At 35.8% G+C, this 15,669-nt stretch overlaps 1 protein-coding gene across 3 annotated transcripts in view; it reads right to left on the reverse strand.

The window, feature by feature from the left end:
- The window catches only part of LOC127843691 (metallophosphoesterase 1-like), a 220,691-nt gene that overhangs the window by 20,080 nt on the left and 184,942 nt on the right, over window positions 1-15,669 (reverse strand). Inside the window, exon 1 of one of the 3 annotated variants that reach the window (XM_052373409.1) lies at window positions 3,413-3,494. The exons of 1 other annotated variant lie outside the window; for it this stretch is intronic. In XM_052373409.1, coding sequence (XP_052229369.1) covers window positions 3,413-3,414 — 2 coding nt within the window. In that variant the 5' untranslated portion in view covers window positions 3,415-3,494. Of the gene's footprint in view, window positions 1-1,812; window positions 2,165-3,412; window positions 3,495-15,669 lie in introns of those variants that run through there. One more of the 3 variants, XM_052373411.1, reaches the window with a different exon arrangement.

Here is a 15,669-nt window from a genome sequence, read left to right on the forward strand (position 1 = left end):
ACTATCTTCAATATTGGGAAAATTGACCGTAACCTTTCAACGTGAAGGATGACCTTGACCTTAACCTTTCACCACTCAAAATGTGCAGCTCAATGAGATACATATGCATGCCAAATATTTAGTTGCTATCTTCAATATTGCAAAAGTTATGGGCAATGTTAAAGTTTACGGACGGACAAATGAACAAACGAACAGATGGACAGACTGACATACAAACAGACAGACTTACTGACGAACAGACAGACGGACAGTTAAAAAACATAAAGGGGCATAAAAAAGTTATGGCGAAAGTTAAAGTTTTCGGACGGACGGACAGGTGCCATATATTTGACCTTTGACCTTGAAGGATGACCATGACCTTACACCTTTCAAAATATGCATGTCCATGAGATACACATGCATGTCAAATATCAAGTTGCTATCTTCAATATTGAAAAAGTGATGGCCAATCTTAAAGTTTTCGGACGGACGGACAGACGCCATATATTTGACATTTGACCGTGAACTTGTGAAGGATGACCTTGACCTTCACCTTTCACTACTCCAAATCTGCATCTTCATGAGATACACATGCATGTAAAATATCATGTTGCAATCTTCAATATTGAAAAAGTTATGGCCAATATTTAAGTTTTCGGACGGACGGACAGACACCATATATTTGACATTTGACCTTGAAGGATGACCTTGACCTTCACCTTTCACCACTCAAAATGTTCAGCTCCTTGAGATACACATGTATGCCAAATATCAAGTTGCTATCTTGAATATTGAAAAAGTAATGGCCAATGTTAAAGTTGTTTTGACGGACGGACAGACGCCATATATTTGACCTTGAAGGATGACCTTGACCTTCACCTTACACCACTCAAAATGTGCAGCTCCATGAGATGCACATGTATGCCAAATATCAAGTTGCTATGTTCAATATTGAAAAAGTTATGGCCATTAAAGATTTCGGACAGACAGACTGACACACTGACTGAAGGACAGTTCAACTGCTATATGCCACCCTACCGGGAGCATAATAAAAAACAAGCAAATTCGTTGAATTGATATCCTCCACCATTATGCTTCTGGACACAAAAATATTCTGGACGGATGGGCAAGGCCAATGTGCATCATCCTGTTATCCATATATATACTCATACCAAGTTTCAATGAAAACCGTCAAAGCACTTCCAAGATATGGCTCCTGACACACACAAAAACCATTTTTTCAAGATACAAAGGGCCATAACTTCGTTCTTATCCGATGGTGTACAATGCCATTTGGCGTGCATCATCCTCTTATCCATATATATACTCATACCAAGTTTCAATGAAATCCACCAAAGCACTTTCAATATATGGCTCCGGACACAAAAGTGCCGGACGAACTGACGGACAGAAAGATGGATGGACGGACAACGCCAAAACAATATCCCTCTGCCTATGACGGGGGATAAAAACACTGCTCATAAGTTTAGCCCTCTAACAAGCTACCGGTTTATTATAAAGATAAACATCCATCAACGATTCAACCGTCACAGGTAGATAAATGAAATGCCACTCTCGAGGTTAATGACATGTATCAAATTACCAAGTTGGTGCAAAAAGGTACATTGTGCCTTTTAATTTCAATGTCACATGGTACCTTTTTGCACCAATAGGGCACAATATTCAGTCTAAGAGTCTGAATCTGATAAAGACAGTGAACTAATTTCAAGCTGCACTTTGATTGGCTTTCTAACAGTAGTACGGGCAAAATCCCGCGAAGCGGGTGTTGACCGTTTATTTGTATCAATTTTCTGAAATACAGAGAGACATTACCTTAAAGGCTATCAAGTCAAATAATTCCTGCTGTCATCTATTTTCGCGATGAAAATCAAAGACCGCTGGAGCAACATAGGCACTTCGACAAACGCTACATGATACGTAGATGCATTCCTCAAGAAATAATACTTCATGGCAGTGATTATTGTGTAGCGAATCGTACTCTATGTTATTGTATTATATGTTTTTCAACGCCAAATGCTATTTTTTGTTTGTCTTCCTGTTTTCCCGTCCTAACGCCATTACGGGAATAAGCCAAATACCAAAGACTGCTATACTAAATTTTGCGTTCACTTTTTCCAAACACAATGTTCAGAAATATAACCCGTCTAAAATGTATTGCCTAAATCCCGACGCAATTAATCGAATAAGATTAGTCTCGAATTAATTTTATTCGTTCAATTCTGCACCTTATTTTTATTATTATCCTCATAAATTAATAAAAATATATATTTAAAAAGCCTTCTTTGTTAAAATCATTAACCCCAGCGTTGTTTAGAGGTCTTAAATTAAAAGCGAGGTAACCACTGCGAAAATAACAATACTGAAATCCAGCATCCGGTGTGTATTCCCTAAATCCGGTCACGGGCGGTTCATTTTTGGTATTTGTCTGCAGCAGATATTGAGGGAAGAACTGTCCTGTTGAGAGCTCCTGGTCTTGGTATATTTTATTTAAAAAAAATGGTTTATTTATGAATTATAATTGAGAACTAAATAACAACAACTAACTTAAATATAAATTGGTATAATTATCCACATAATTAACAAATTTCCCATAATTTCTTTATTCGAATCCGCATTTGTGTTATTCAAAGTACTGGTAGTCAAGAAACTTCACGTATTCATGTATTTATGGTATAGAAATTTCAACATTTAATTTCATATTCATGTAATTCAGTTGTATATATTATTTTTACTGGCATTTTTTCACTACTTATTAAAGACTTATTTCAATTATTATATTTTGAACACAATCATGTCAATATATTTATAAAAAATACATGGTTATCAAAAAAACTTTTGCCCGTAAATTAGGTAGCACCTATTATCATTTTATTTAAAATTGGATTTATGTGCAAAATAACTGTTTTCTATCTCTACATGTAAACAATCCTCATGCACAAGTCACACAATTCTTGAGGAGGACATTTGTATGTCTTTTATAAAGTTTTTTGAATAATTTATAAAATAATTTATTTGATGAAAATAACGCACATTTTCCCATTTTGAGTGGTACTGGTATTATAGTCCTGAAGTAGTGAGTAAATGCTGAACTGCAGTTTATTTTATCAATTAAATGTTTATTAATTTTGGCCTTGGTTAAATATTCGAAATAAATGTGCAAAGGAAATAGTTATTCTTATTTGAAATAGCTTTTTTAAACCATTGACATTGTTAAGAAGTTGGTAACGAAGGCCTTAATTAAAATCTTTTCCACTTCAGGGGTTTTAAGTTTTATTTGTGACTTTGTCACCAATATTTATTTAGAGATGTTTTTTTTTACATCATTCAGTTGGGAAAGGGTTATAATTTTTTGGGTTCACTCTTTACATTTATTATTTTATTAAATAATCATTAGTTAAACTGTTTTACATACATAGAGTGCTGAAAAATACTTTAACAACTATTTGTCAACAAATTAATGGGCGCTGCCATGTTGTGTCAAAAAATATATTTGGTGTATGAAACGCAAATTGGGGCTGTTGTCGGCAATGTTTCGAGCAAACTGTTTTTAATAAGGTAGAGTCGAAAATATTTTTTCATATTGTTAAATACTCAAAATGGAGCAATGATCGGATTATAGTAAGCCTTAAAGTAATAAATATATTAAAACAGTTTTTTTAGTATATATAATGGAAAGTTTTAAATTCATAACAACTGATATATTTTTTTCCGGTTAAACAGTATGATTGAAAAAAGGTACACTATATATTGATACTGCTGTATGTGTGTCACATGTACTAAATCACGGACTCTAGATCAATATACGCTCTGTGACAAAATGTTCAGCTCCTTGTTCAAAAACCCTTACGAAAATTTAGGCCATGTGGCTACTAGTTGCGGCTAAGTTGCCGCAATGTTGCGGCTAATTTGTAGCGGCAAGATAGTTTTTCGTATGTAAATGAGCTTTCTGGCTACTAGTTGCGGCTAGGTTGCCGCTATACTAGTTCTGGCTGTGTTGCCGCTACTAGGTCTGGCTCTCTCATTGGGCATCTAACATTTTGCGAACGTTGCTGCAACGTAATATTTAGGTCGCGACGTCGGCAACCATTACCGAACCTTGCCACAACGTTGCATACAAAACATTACCCGGACGTTTAATCAAACGTTGCAGTTTGGTTGTCACACTGGTGTATATGAAAGTTTTCCCGACGTTATTTTCCAACGTTGCTGCAACGTTGTATTTGGGTTGCATTCAAACGTTGCAGTTTGGTTGTCACAATGGTGTATATTAAAGTTTTCCCGACGTTTTTTTTTTCAACGTTGCTGCAACGTTGTATTTAGGTTGCATTCAAACGTTGCAGTTTGGTTGCCACAATGGTTTATATGAAAGTTTTCCCGACGTTTTTTTTCCAACGTTGCTGCAACGTTGTATGTAGGTTGCATTCAAACGTTGCAGTTTGGTTGTCACAATGGTGTATATGAAAGTTTTTCCAACGTTTTCTCCCAACGTTGCTGCAACGTTGTATTTAGCTTGCATTCAAACGTAGTATTTTTTAATTATTTTTTTAAAGAATATAAAAATAAAAACTATTTACTGCCAACCGCCCTTTCGAGTATCACCGGCAGATATGCACACTGTCGAGTCCGTTTCCTAGAAAGAACAAGTACTTGGTGTCTATAGAGGGGATAATGAAACGCTTCGAGTAGGAATCGTACTTTATAATAATACAGTTGGCATCAATGAAAATATGATTTCTTGTAAATTTTAGAAATTCTTTTTTTTTTTCAATTTTACAAATCAGTTCCTTAAACTTAAAGATGCTAAAGATGAACTTAAACTAAAAATCGCCGGATAAAATATATTGTCTAAGTTGTGTTATGCATTAAAATGGTAGAATCTAGTTTAAAAGTTTCAACCAAAATTTAATAGTCAACATTTTTGTCCGAAATTTACAACAGTCGCCGTGGTGTAGTGGATGAGGTGTCCGCCTAGCGATCGGAAGTTCGTGGGTTCGATTTTTTATATATTATTTATTGCGTTTTAATGCGACCTAAATACAACGTTGCAGCAACGTTTGGAAAAAAAACGTTGCGGCATTGTTTGGAAAAAACGTCGGGAAAACTTTCATATACACCATTGGTACAACCAAACTGCAACGTTTGACTGCAACCTAAATACAACGTTGCAGCAACGTTTGGGTGCCCACTGGTCTGCTCTGGCTACTAGTTCTGGCTACGTTGCCGCTATTAGTTGCGGCTATGTTGCCGCTACTAGTTGCGGCTTTGTTGCCGCTACAAGTTGCGGCTACGTTGCCGCTATTGGTTCTGGGATGGCTCCGCAAGTGAGTGTAATGAGATTGCAATCCTTGATAGCCATTAACATATATGAACCTACAATACCATATTATAAATTGCAAACAAAGGCATTTCTACTAAAAAAACTCTCCTAAGTCAATGTTTAAGTGTTATTTGAAGTAAAATGTTATTGGATTTATATAGTTTTGACTTGTTTTTTTATTAACTTTACGATAACAAAACTGTCTGAAAGTTTTTCATGATTTAGGACAAATATTCGGAACAAATTTGACCATTCAGGACACCTGTCCTGAGGAAAGTGGGGCCAATCTGAAACACTTCAACATTATTTTATTTTTTTATCAGAAACCCTCTTAGAAAGAATATATGTGGATTGCTTTTGTCTTTTATGTTGACTTGACAAATGGCCAGCCCAACAGCTAGAATTAAAACATCATGACAACCTTTGAAATAATCCAGAGATAAAAATAATCTTGCTCTGATACATGTAATTGTACTGCTTTTGTTTAAAAACAACAACAATTGAAGTGTAAAAATAAACGATATTATAATGAATAAGTATAGATACAAACCTTCAACACACGAATGAAAACACGATTTTAATTCAAAACCTTTGTTTTTAGCCAAATCAAATGTCAAAGAAAAATGTCAGTGTTAAAACTTGAAACAGACGTCCTTTTTGGGGGTATGAAAAATCAAATTTAATATTTCAATAATGCAGGTTTTTTATTTCCGAAACCATGCTTTTTCATTATTATACACCAATTAAAACTGTATTAATCACCACAGCTTACTTTCAATAACTTTAACTCTTCCACAGTAACTTCTTTTTGTTTGTCTGATTCTTCAGCCATTTTGATTTTTCGTCTGATGACATCATCAGTGATGTTATGACATCATACAAAATATGATGTTATTCTACAATTGTGGCTACCTTCTGGCTCACGAGTGCCATTCTATTGACGAAGAGCCACTAGTGGCTACTATAAGCCTGTTTTGTTTTCTAGATTAATATTAAAGTATTGGTTGTGGCTACCATCTGGCTCATAATTGAATTTTTTTTATACAAGAATATGTTTTGGCGATCATCTGGCTACTATGAGCCGCTAACAGCTACTATATATGAGCGGCTAGTGCCTATAAGAGCCGCTAGTGGCCACTTATAGCCATAAGATTGCCACAAGGTAGCTGCTAGCGGCTACTATTGGCTACTTTCTGGTTAGTAGTTGTGGCTACAAAAAAATGGTAGCGGCTTTGTAGCCGCAACAATGCCGCTACATAATCCCTTAGCTCAGATTTCCGCAAAAAATGCGGAATTCCACAATACCTCCGCAGAACTTTTTCCGCAATTTGTGCGCAGAAAATGCGGAGAATTGGACGCGGAGATCCGTAGCAAAAACCAGAGCGCGAAAGTAAATGCGGAGAAATCCCACAGTGCGGAAAAAATGCGGAATGCGGAGTATTGAACGCGGAACTTTATTCTTCCGCATTTAACGCGGAAATTTATATTTCTACAGTGTCGGAACTTCTGCGGAAATTCTAAGCATTTTTTCCGCATTCAGAAACTATGCGGAAAATCTCCGCGGAAATAATCCGTGAAACTATGCGGAACTTATGCGGAAAATACCCGCGGAAATAGTCCGCGTTTATTTACCTTCTTTTTCCTGGAATTTAAGAAGCCCAGGTAAACTGTCTGAAATCCAAAAGCAGAAATACAGAAAAGCAAAAATACTTGAACCGTATGAATGGGCAGACATTGAATGATCACTATTTTGTAAAAAATAACTCTTCCAAGACATTTTTCAAATTCCAACTTGTCCGAAATGTTACGCCCGGAATTGGCACGGAATCACAAACTAAATTATGGGCATAAAAATTATTTCCGGGCGTATTTTTCTATATATGATTTTAAGAAGAGGGGCAGATTACAGGCAGATTCCGGGCTTTATCCGGGTGGAATACAGGGGCGAAAAATGTAAATGAGGTGGGATGGAATTTAAAATTACGGGCGGAAGGCAGTTCACGGGGGCATTCAGATTACAGGCGGAATGTTAAAATTACGGGCATAACTTAGATTATGGGCGTAATTGAGATACAGGGCAGAAATCGGATAACATGCATTTTGTAAATATACCCATGTAAGGCCATTTGAAAAAAAAAAAAAAAAAAGGCTATCGCAAAAGCTCACCATGAGCACTTTGTGCTCAGATTAGCTAAAAACTAGTCAAAATTATGACAAGATAATTATTTAACATAGTATCTTTATATTTATTTTAAGATCCGGAAAAAATGCTGAAAATCCCCGCATTTTTCCCGCAGACTCAAAAAATACATAACTTATGTGGAAAATGTAAGCATTTTCGTTCCGCATTTCGATGATACTTTTAAGATACATGTACAATGTAACTTTAAAAGACATACAACACAAATATTCATAATATATACATAAAACAAATAATTTGATAGACATGCACTTTTTTTTTAAACAAACTGTTCTTATCCACGACCAAAATAAAAAAGTTCACTTTTTCACATTGAAGGCGTTTTTTTAACTGCTTTCTTGAGTAGGAATTCCTCTCTATCAAAGCTTTGTTCAGGTCCGCGATTCTCCCCCATCCTATGGCATAATCTGAAATGCAAATTGATATCTTGAGTACAACTACAGTTCACCAATTGCAAATACTGTAAATAACTTATGTAGAATTAATCGCTTTTTCAAACTTTTTATCTAATCCAGGGCCCCAGCTAGGATTTGAAAAAGACAGGGTCCAAATTTGGCAAAAGTGCACATTTGAACGTGCTTGGATATTATACATGTGGACTATTTTCAAATAACATGTGCTATATATGCATTAAATTCTTATTATTACATGCATTTTTTTAAAACTTTTTTTAATTTATAAAACTCGTTTCACTGTTAAAATAAAATTAGTTTATTGAAAATTCATTGAATTTCCTGTAAAATAATGTGATCAGATCCAATTATAAGGGCATGTTGTGGGTCAATTTAGGGGGCAGGTTTGGATCTTGGTGCGGCAACTGTCTGGTACTAAGACCCTCTGTTATTAGGCCTAGCCCAGGAGCGCTAATCGTATAATTCGAATTTAAATATTTATTTTGAACTTAACAATTTCAAACTATTAAAACAATAACTTGTATAGTAAAATTGTCATTTACCTATCAACAAATCCAGCATTCCTTTGTCAAGTACCGCTTTGTGCTCATCATCCGGGCGTGGCACAGTACGTGTGCCAGAGCAAATATAAAAAGTTCATTTTTTCACAAGATGTTTTTTTTCAACAGTGCTTTCTTGCAAACAAATTCCTCAATTTGTGATGCGGCTTTCGGGGTCAAAGATGGGAAATGTTATGCCACCAGCAACCTTTCTCCCCAATCCTAAGCAAGATGACATAATCTGAAAATTAAATGTTAATTTAAGTACAAAAATGTACTTACTATATATTTTAAAGAAATTTGTGTATTTTCATTTTAGTTTCAAATGATGTGTTGTTTTTCCTTCAGATGCCCATCTACTTTTCATCATCCTTTTACATTTCCCATTGGCAATGTGCGGGAACAAAAACTGTCACTTGACCACAAATGCGAACGACCACGGCTATTTTGCGGACAAAACGTCAATCGAAGGTATGTTTTCTTATATTTTCTTCATTTTAGCAGAACTCGTGTTACAATGCATTGGTTCACCGTACGCAGTGCGAATTCTAATTTTCATTGATGAACTGCTCATATTTTTAGGTATAATACTTTTTGAGAACATTTAAAGACAAATATCGAACTCGACGATGCAGACGACCACACATCTTGTTTCTGTGTGCGTTTCTCTTTGAAAAGACCAAGTTGTCAATGTGTAACTATACGAAACAGACCAACAGAGCAGCTTCGCAATCTAAATGGTTTTAAAAAGGTTATGAACATTGTCTATAGTATAATTATAAGAGGAAAAATAAAAGTGCGACTGTTAGAATATTTTTCTTGATTTTGATTTCATAAATATATGAAAGAAACCTGAAAAAAAGAATGCAAAATGATATAGTGTAAGCTCCGCCCATAAAGTTTATTGCTTTATTTCACGAGAGGTGATGTCTCTGTGTCATAATTAATGTCCCCACACTGATCCTACCTTTTTCTAACCGTTCAAACGCGCGGTTGCACTTTACTGAAAAAATATTCATTTGTTTAAAAAAATCATGATACCTATAGAAAACTCTCATGAATGAGCGGGCTCTCAAGTTTATCCCATTGAAAATGATGACATATTTAAAAAGTTATCCTTAAAAATCTTACCTTTGTCGTGCTTTTGTTGACATTTAACTCCCCACACAGATCTTAAAAAGTCACGTGGTATAGGCACCGTGGTCAATATGGTGGAATAATTACAGGGCCGTACCCAGGAAATGTTGACTGGGGGGGCCCAAACGGGGAGGGTGCGGGAGGGGCTGCCCCTCCGGAATATATTTTTTTAATTAGGCACTGTTCAAGGTGAATTTTAATGCATATAGAAACATATGTTGTGCTATAAATTTATGGATATATAACAAGTAAATCAGTACCTTTCTGAAGTCTAAAGCTTTGGGCCGTCCATAAAGTATGTCACGCTCCAGGTGGGGGAGGGTGAGTAAGAAAGTGACAGTTTGTGACATGGGCGAGGGGGGTCAGGCCGTGTGTGATGTCACACATTTATTAAAAAAAAATTGTATAATTATATATTATTTCTTTAGAAGAATTTAAAAATAATTTTCAAAAATTGTGAAACATTTGAATTAGTTTTATGTCAAAATAAGACGAATTGCGTATCTCCTGATTCTGTTATTCTAATGTTTTATAGGCAACTTGGCTGGGCCGGCTTATTCAATAGGCACAACCTCCACACAGATTTCAATGACGAAATAATTGGACTGTTCCATTTTTAGTTAGTAAAGGGTTGAAAGAAAATCTTAATTATAATTTCGTTTTTATTAGACGTTAACACGTGGATAAATATTAATATTGCTCATCGTAACAACCCTGCAGTTATAAAAGCCTGTAATGTGATAGTTCTTTTACCGGTAAGTGAAATTTTAATACGGTTTAATAGTGAATTTAGTTTAAGATTAAATTTAAATTAAGTATTACTTTTTTAAAAATGTTCGAAAGTGTGAGTTTGTGACGTCCCTTAGGGGAGGGGGGTCCAAGATTTTGTAACAGTTTGTTACATGCCGGGGTAAAAATGGTAAAAAAAAGCGTGACATGCTTTATCAACGACCCCTTGATGTGAAATTCACACACATGTATAAAGCTTTAGATTTCAGAAATGTATTACACTTTATAAAGAAGTAAAAGCAACCTTTGAAACTAAAAAAACCTTCATTATGAAATGTGTTATAAAGTATGACTGTAGAGGAGGTTTGATTTCAGAGAGAAAATACTACTATGGTTATATGTCAGTAACTGACATATAACCTACTAGTATTTTCTCTTTGAAATAAAACCTCCTCTATATACAATTTCAAAGTAAATTCATTATAATATGTTCATTATCTACAACACAGTTTTCACAGAAATGTTTAATAAGCTATGACTCTAGAGTGGGTTTGAATTCAAAAGAGAAAACACTATTATCGTTCTGACCTACGAACTTCTGTATCAGTTCCACCCATTCGCCGTTTCTCTTTCCTTGTCCAATCAAAAGACGTGTTACACCCACCATCAAAAGATGAAGCATTGAGCACAATGGGTAATTGACAGATCGGGGATGTGTGTACAAGGTAATAAGAAAATAATGCCTAGGGGCTTATCTCCACTTGCGAGTAAATTAGCGCTAATCCCCTTGTGTGTCAGGGGCAATAAAACACATCTGCACATTTTTATTGCAGGGAAGTGTACTGTGGGCCCTTTCATGTGAGAAAATTTGCAGTAGACCCATTATTAAAAAATCATTACTCGACAGCCAGCTGGGGGGGGGGGGGGACCGGGCCCCTGGGCCCAGTGCCTTGGTACGGGCCTGAATTATTGTTAAATGAATCAAAAATAATATTTATCATTGTATTGTTGAATACACATTAAGAATCTATTATTGACATACCATAATTATATTGCTGAATATCTTCATTTAACATATTTCTGGTATAAAGAAAATTCCAGGTCACGTAGTTCACGGATAGCGTCTTTATTTTAACGATTATTTCGCTGGCCTTTGTATAGGTCCCTGACTCCGGTGATGACCTGTATATAAACTCTTACATTCACACACTAACCGCGAATAGACCCGATACCTCGCGGGTTGAAATGCAGTGCATTAAATTGAGGCCTCGCTTCCACTGCTCTTTATACTTTTACATGTTAACATGTTGACAGGAATATGGAAGTAAGTACTACAAGTCACCGTGACCTTGACCTTTGACCTAGTGACCTGAAAGTTAATAGGGGTCATCTTCGAGTCATGATCAATGTACCTATGAAGTTTCATGATCTCAATGTTGTACCCGCTACGAAATTTTTATTTACAAATAAATACATCCATGCCAATTTTTGCGCACTTTTTATCTGGACAAAGAAATTCATTTATTAAATGTATAATTTTTTAACCTAATATAGCTGTACACTACGCGTGCAAACCGTGGCAGGTGATATACGCATGTTGCAATTGAACGGTCCTGATTGGGAGCTTATTTCATCATATCTTTAAATAGAACCATATGCCGAAATTCATTTGACACTTTAGAAAATTTCAAACGTTTGTGTTGATGACTCTTATCGTCTATATTACCCTCCCATAATTTGGTTTAAAAAATATATATTGGGCATGTATGGTATTATTGATTAACAGTCGATTAATCCAATTATTAATTGATAATGCAAACTAATTAGCATGTGTCAACCGCGTTCACACCGTTGTTAATATTCATTTTCGGTTTCGTTATCGTTTTGAAGAATTCGCTATTGTTTTGATTTATTTAATGTTCGGCGTCCTTGGATATTTAACGACATCAAAAACGTTGTCGCTATTACTGATTGTTGCGGTTAACAAAGAATTCCAAACTGCGAAATGATGTTGCATCATGTGCGCCAACTATCCAACCGGCTCTCATTATATTATTAGCAGACGACAAATGTTGATTCTGATTGAATGATTAAAATACACTGTTACTGTTTACGACATTACCGCAAGTGATCGGTGACTGATTAGATAGTTGATTGCACTTTGTTATCGGATTATAAGCAATACACGGCGTAGAAACACATTGTCAGCGTGTTTATTCTACGTATGTCCGTCAATAAAACGGGCTACCGCTCTTATAGATTTATAGTAGCCCGGCGGGCGTCAGCTGGAAAATTTCAGTAGCCCGATGAAAAATTTCCGTAGCCCCCGGGCTCCGGAATTGTCGGACACTGTCCTAGGCATAAGAATTCTCGAGTTATCATCCGGAAACCATTTTACTATTTCGGGTCACCGTGACCTTTGACCTAGTGACCTGAAAATCAATAGGGGTCATCTGCGAGTCATGATCAATGCATCTATGAAGTTTCATGATCCTAGGCTACTTGAGGCTATTGGTCTCCATAGTGACGCAGTCAGGTGGTTTACCTCCTATCTCTCCGATCGCCATCAGGTTGTTGACGTATCAGGTACTATGTCCTTCGAGGCCTCCATCTCATGTGGTGTTCCTCAGGGCTCCATTTTAGGTCCCCTTTTATTTTTAATTTATGTGAATGATATGGCCGCTGTGGTAAGAAATAAAATTTTACTTAATGCTGATGATACTGGCATCCTGGTAGCTGGTAAACACATTTCAGAAATTGAATCCATTCTTTCTAGCGATCTCGTACTTATAAGTGAGTGGTTAGTGGACAATAAACTTTCCCTACATCTTGGTAAAACAGAATCTATATTGTTTGGCTCAAAGCCCAAACTAAGGTCAAATTCTCAGTTAAATGTCTCTTGCAATGATGTGTCAATTACTCCATCAAGTTCTGTTAAGTACCTAGGTGCTGTATTGGACCAGTTCCTGTCTGGTAAAACCATTGCTAGATCAATTATTACAAAGGCAAACTCAAGGTTAAAGTTCCTATACAGAAATAGTAAGTTCTTAACATTGCACACCAGAAAACTCCTTGTCATGTCCCTTATACAGTGCCACTTTGACTATGCCTGCTCTTTTTGGTACCCTGGTCTTATTCAGTCACTTAAAAATAGGCTTCAAACTACACAAAACAAGATGATTAGGTTTGTTCTGAATATGGATAACAGATCACATGTTGGTCAAGAACAGTTTTCACATTTAGGTTGGCTGCCTGTTTCAAAAAGAGTAGAACAGATCATACTTTGTCATGTACATAAGATTAAAAATGGCCTTGCACCAGAGTATATGGGTGAGAATTTTAAGCCAGTGTCTGACGTACATAATCGTTGTACTAGGTCTAATATGGTAGCTCAGCCAGAATCTGATCATTTTGCTGAAAATTTTACATTTGAAGACTCTGGTCGTTTTTCCAAACCAAGAGTAGAAAGTTTTGGTTCTAAAACATTTACATATAATGGTATCTGTTTATGGAACAATCTTCCTCAAAACATCAGGGATGTACCTAAACCTAACAATTTCAAGGGTGCCATCAAGAAACAGTTTTTAGAGTCTTTATAGCTTTTTATAGTATAATTTTTATTATGAATTTTATGTTCTGTTAAAATACTGTGATACATTTTTAAGTCTTATGATCAATAAGATGCAAGGATCTCATAATTATTCTTTAACTTATAGTATGCTACAAAATGTGTTTATTAACTACCTATGCAGTGTGTAACTTTCTTATGCAACTTCTGTGATAATAATGAACATGTGATTATATTTATTCATTCTTAATCAGTAATATACTTTATTAAACAGTACATATTTGATACATATACATTATTAAAATCTAATACATGACTGTTTCATGGTTACTGCCACCAATAACAAGGACCACAATGGAAATAAGTGAAAATCATTTTTCTCTTTTTTGTGTTATCCTTGGTATTGTGTGTGCATTCCATGGTTTGCTATGTATATTGCTGTGATAATATATTTTATATTGTCTGCATTATGTAGTAACTATGTAATGTTCATATGTTTACCAAATAAAATCAATCAATCAGGCATAAGCGTTCTTGAGTCATCATCCGGAAACCATTTTACTATTTCGGGTCACTGTGACCGTGACCTTTGACCTAGTGACCTCAAAATCAATAGGGGTCATCTGCGAGTCATGATCAATGTACCTATGAAGTTTCATGATCCTAGGCCTAAGCGTTCTTGAGTTATCATCCGGAAACCCTCTGGTGGAAGGACGGACATACAGACGGAGCGCGGAGGGACCAACATGTGCAAAACAATATACCCCCTCTTCTTCAAAGGGGGGCATAAATATGAGAACAGAGCCTTTAACTTTTGCGCTGGTAATTCTCTGAAAATAAAAGGTGCACGCACAAACCGTATTGATGTCGAGCACGCACAAACCGTATTGATGTCGAGAATTGTAAAACTGTTCTATCTATTAAGCCTTTTCATTAGAGATAAAATTGTTTCATGCAGTAAAACAGTGTTACAAAGACGCGGATATGTTTCCAATGTTCTGGTGGTATACTCAAATCAGCTAATAGAATAAATGAAGTGTATTCATTCGTACCTAGCCGTGGGAAATTTTATTTGACTTTTATTGGACACTTACAAAGGTCAGGTAAGGTGAAAAGCTGGCTTAATACAGCTACGCTAAAAAATATGCTTACTAACAGTAATAAAACCTTCAGTTTTAATCTCTTTAACAACAAACAGGTATAAATTAAAAATGTGTGGTGGTCTGCATCGTAGAGTTCGCTATTTGTCTTTGAATGATCTCAGAAAGTATTAAATCTAAAAAGATGAGCAATAAAATCAATGAAAAGTAGAATTCGCACTGTGTATGATGCACCAAGACATTGTAACATGTGTTCTGTTAAAACGGAGAGTTTCAGAAAACAAACCATCGATTGACGTTTTGTCCGCAAAATAGGCATGGTCGTTCGCATTTGTGGTCACATGACAGTTTTTGTTCCCACACATTTTATCTTCAATATTGCAAAATTTTACCTTTGACCTTGACCTTGAAAGATGACCTTTCACCACTCAAAATGTGCAGCTCCATGAGATACACATGCAAGCCAAATATCAAGTCACTATCTTCAATATTGCAAAATTTGACCTTTGACCTTGACCTTTCACTTTGAAGGATCACCTTGACCTTAACCTATCACCACTCAAAATGTGCAGCTCCATGAGATACACATGCATACCAAATATCAAGTTGCTATCTTCTATATTGCAAAAGTTATGGACAATGTGTTAAAGTTTTCGGACGGACGAA

Source organism: Dreissena polymorpha, chromosome 9 (genome assembly GCF_020536995.1).
Source record: "Dreissena polymorpha isolate Duluth1 chromosome 9, UMN_Dpol_1.0, whole genome shotgun sequence".
In the NCBI taxonomy this organism is placed as follows: domain Eukaryota; kingdom Metazoa; phylum Mollusca; class Bivalvia; order Myida; family Dreissenidae; genus Dreissena; species Dreissena polymorpha.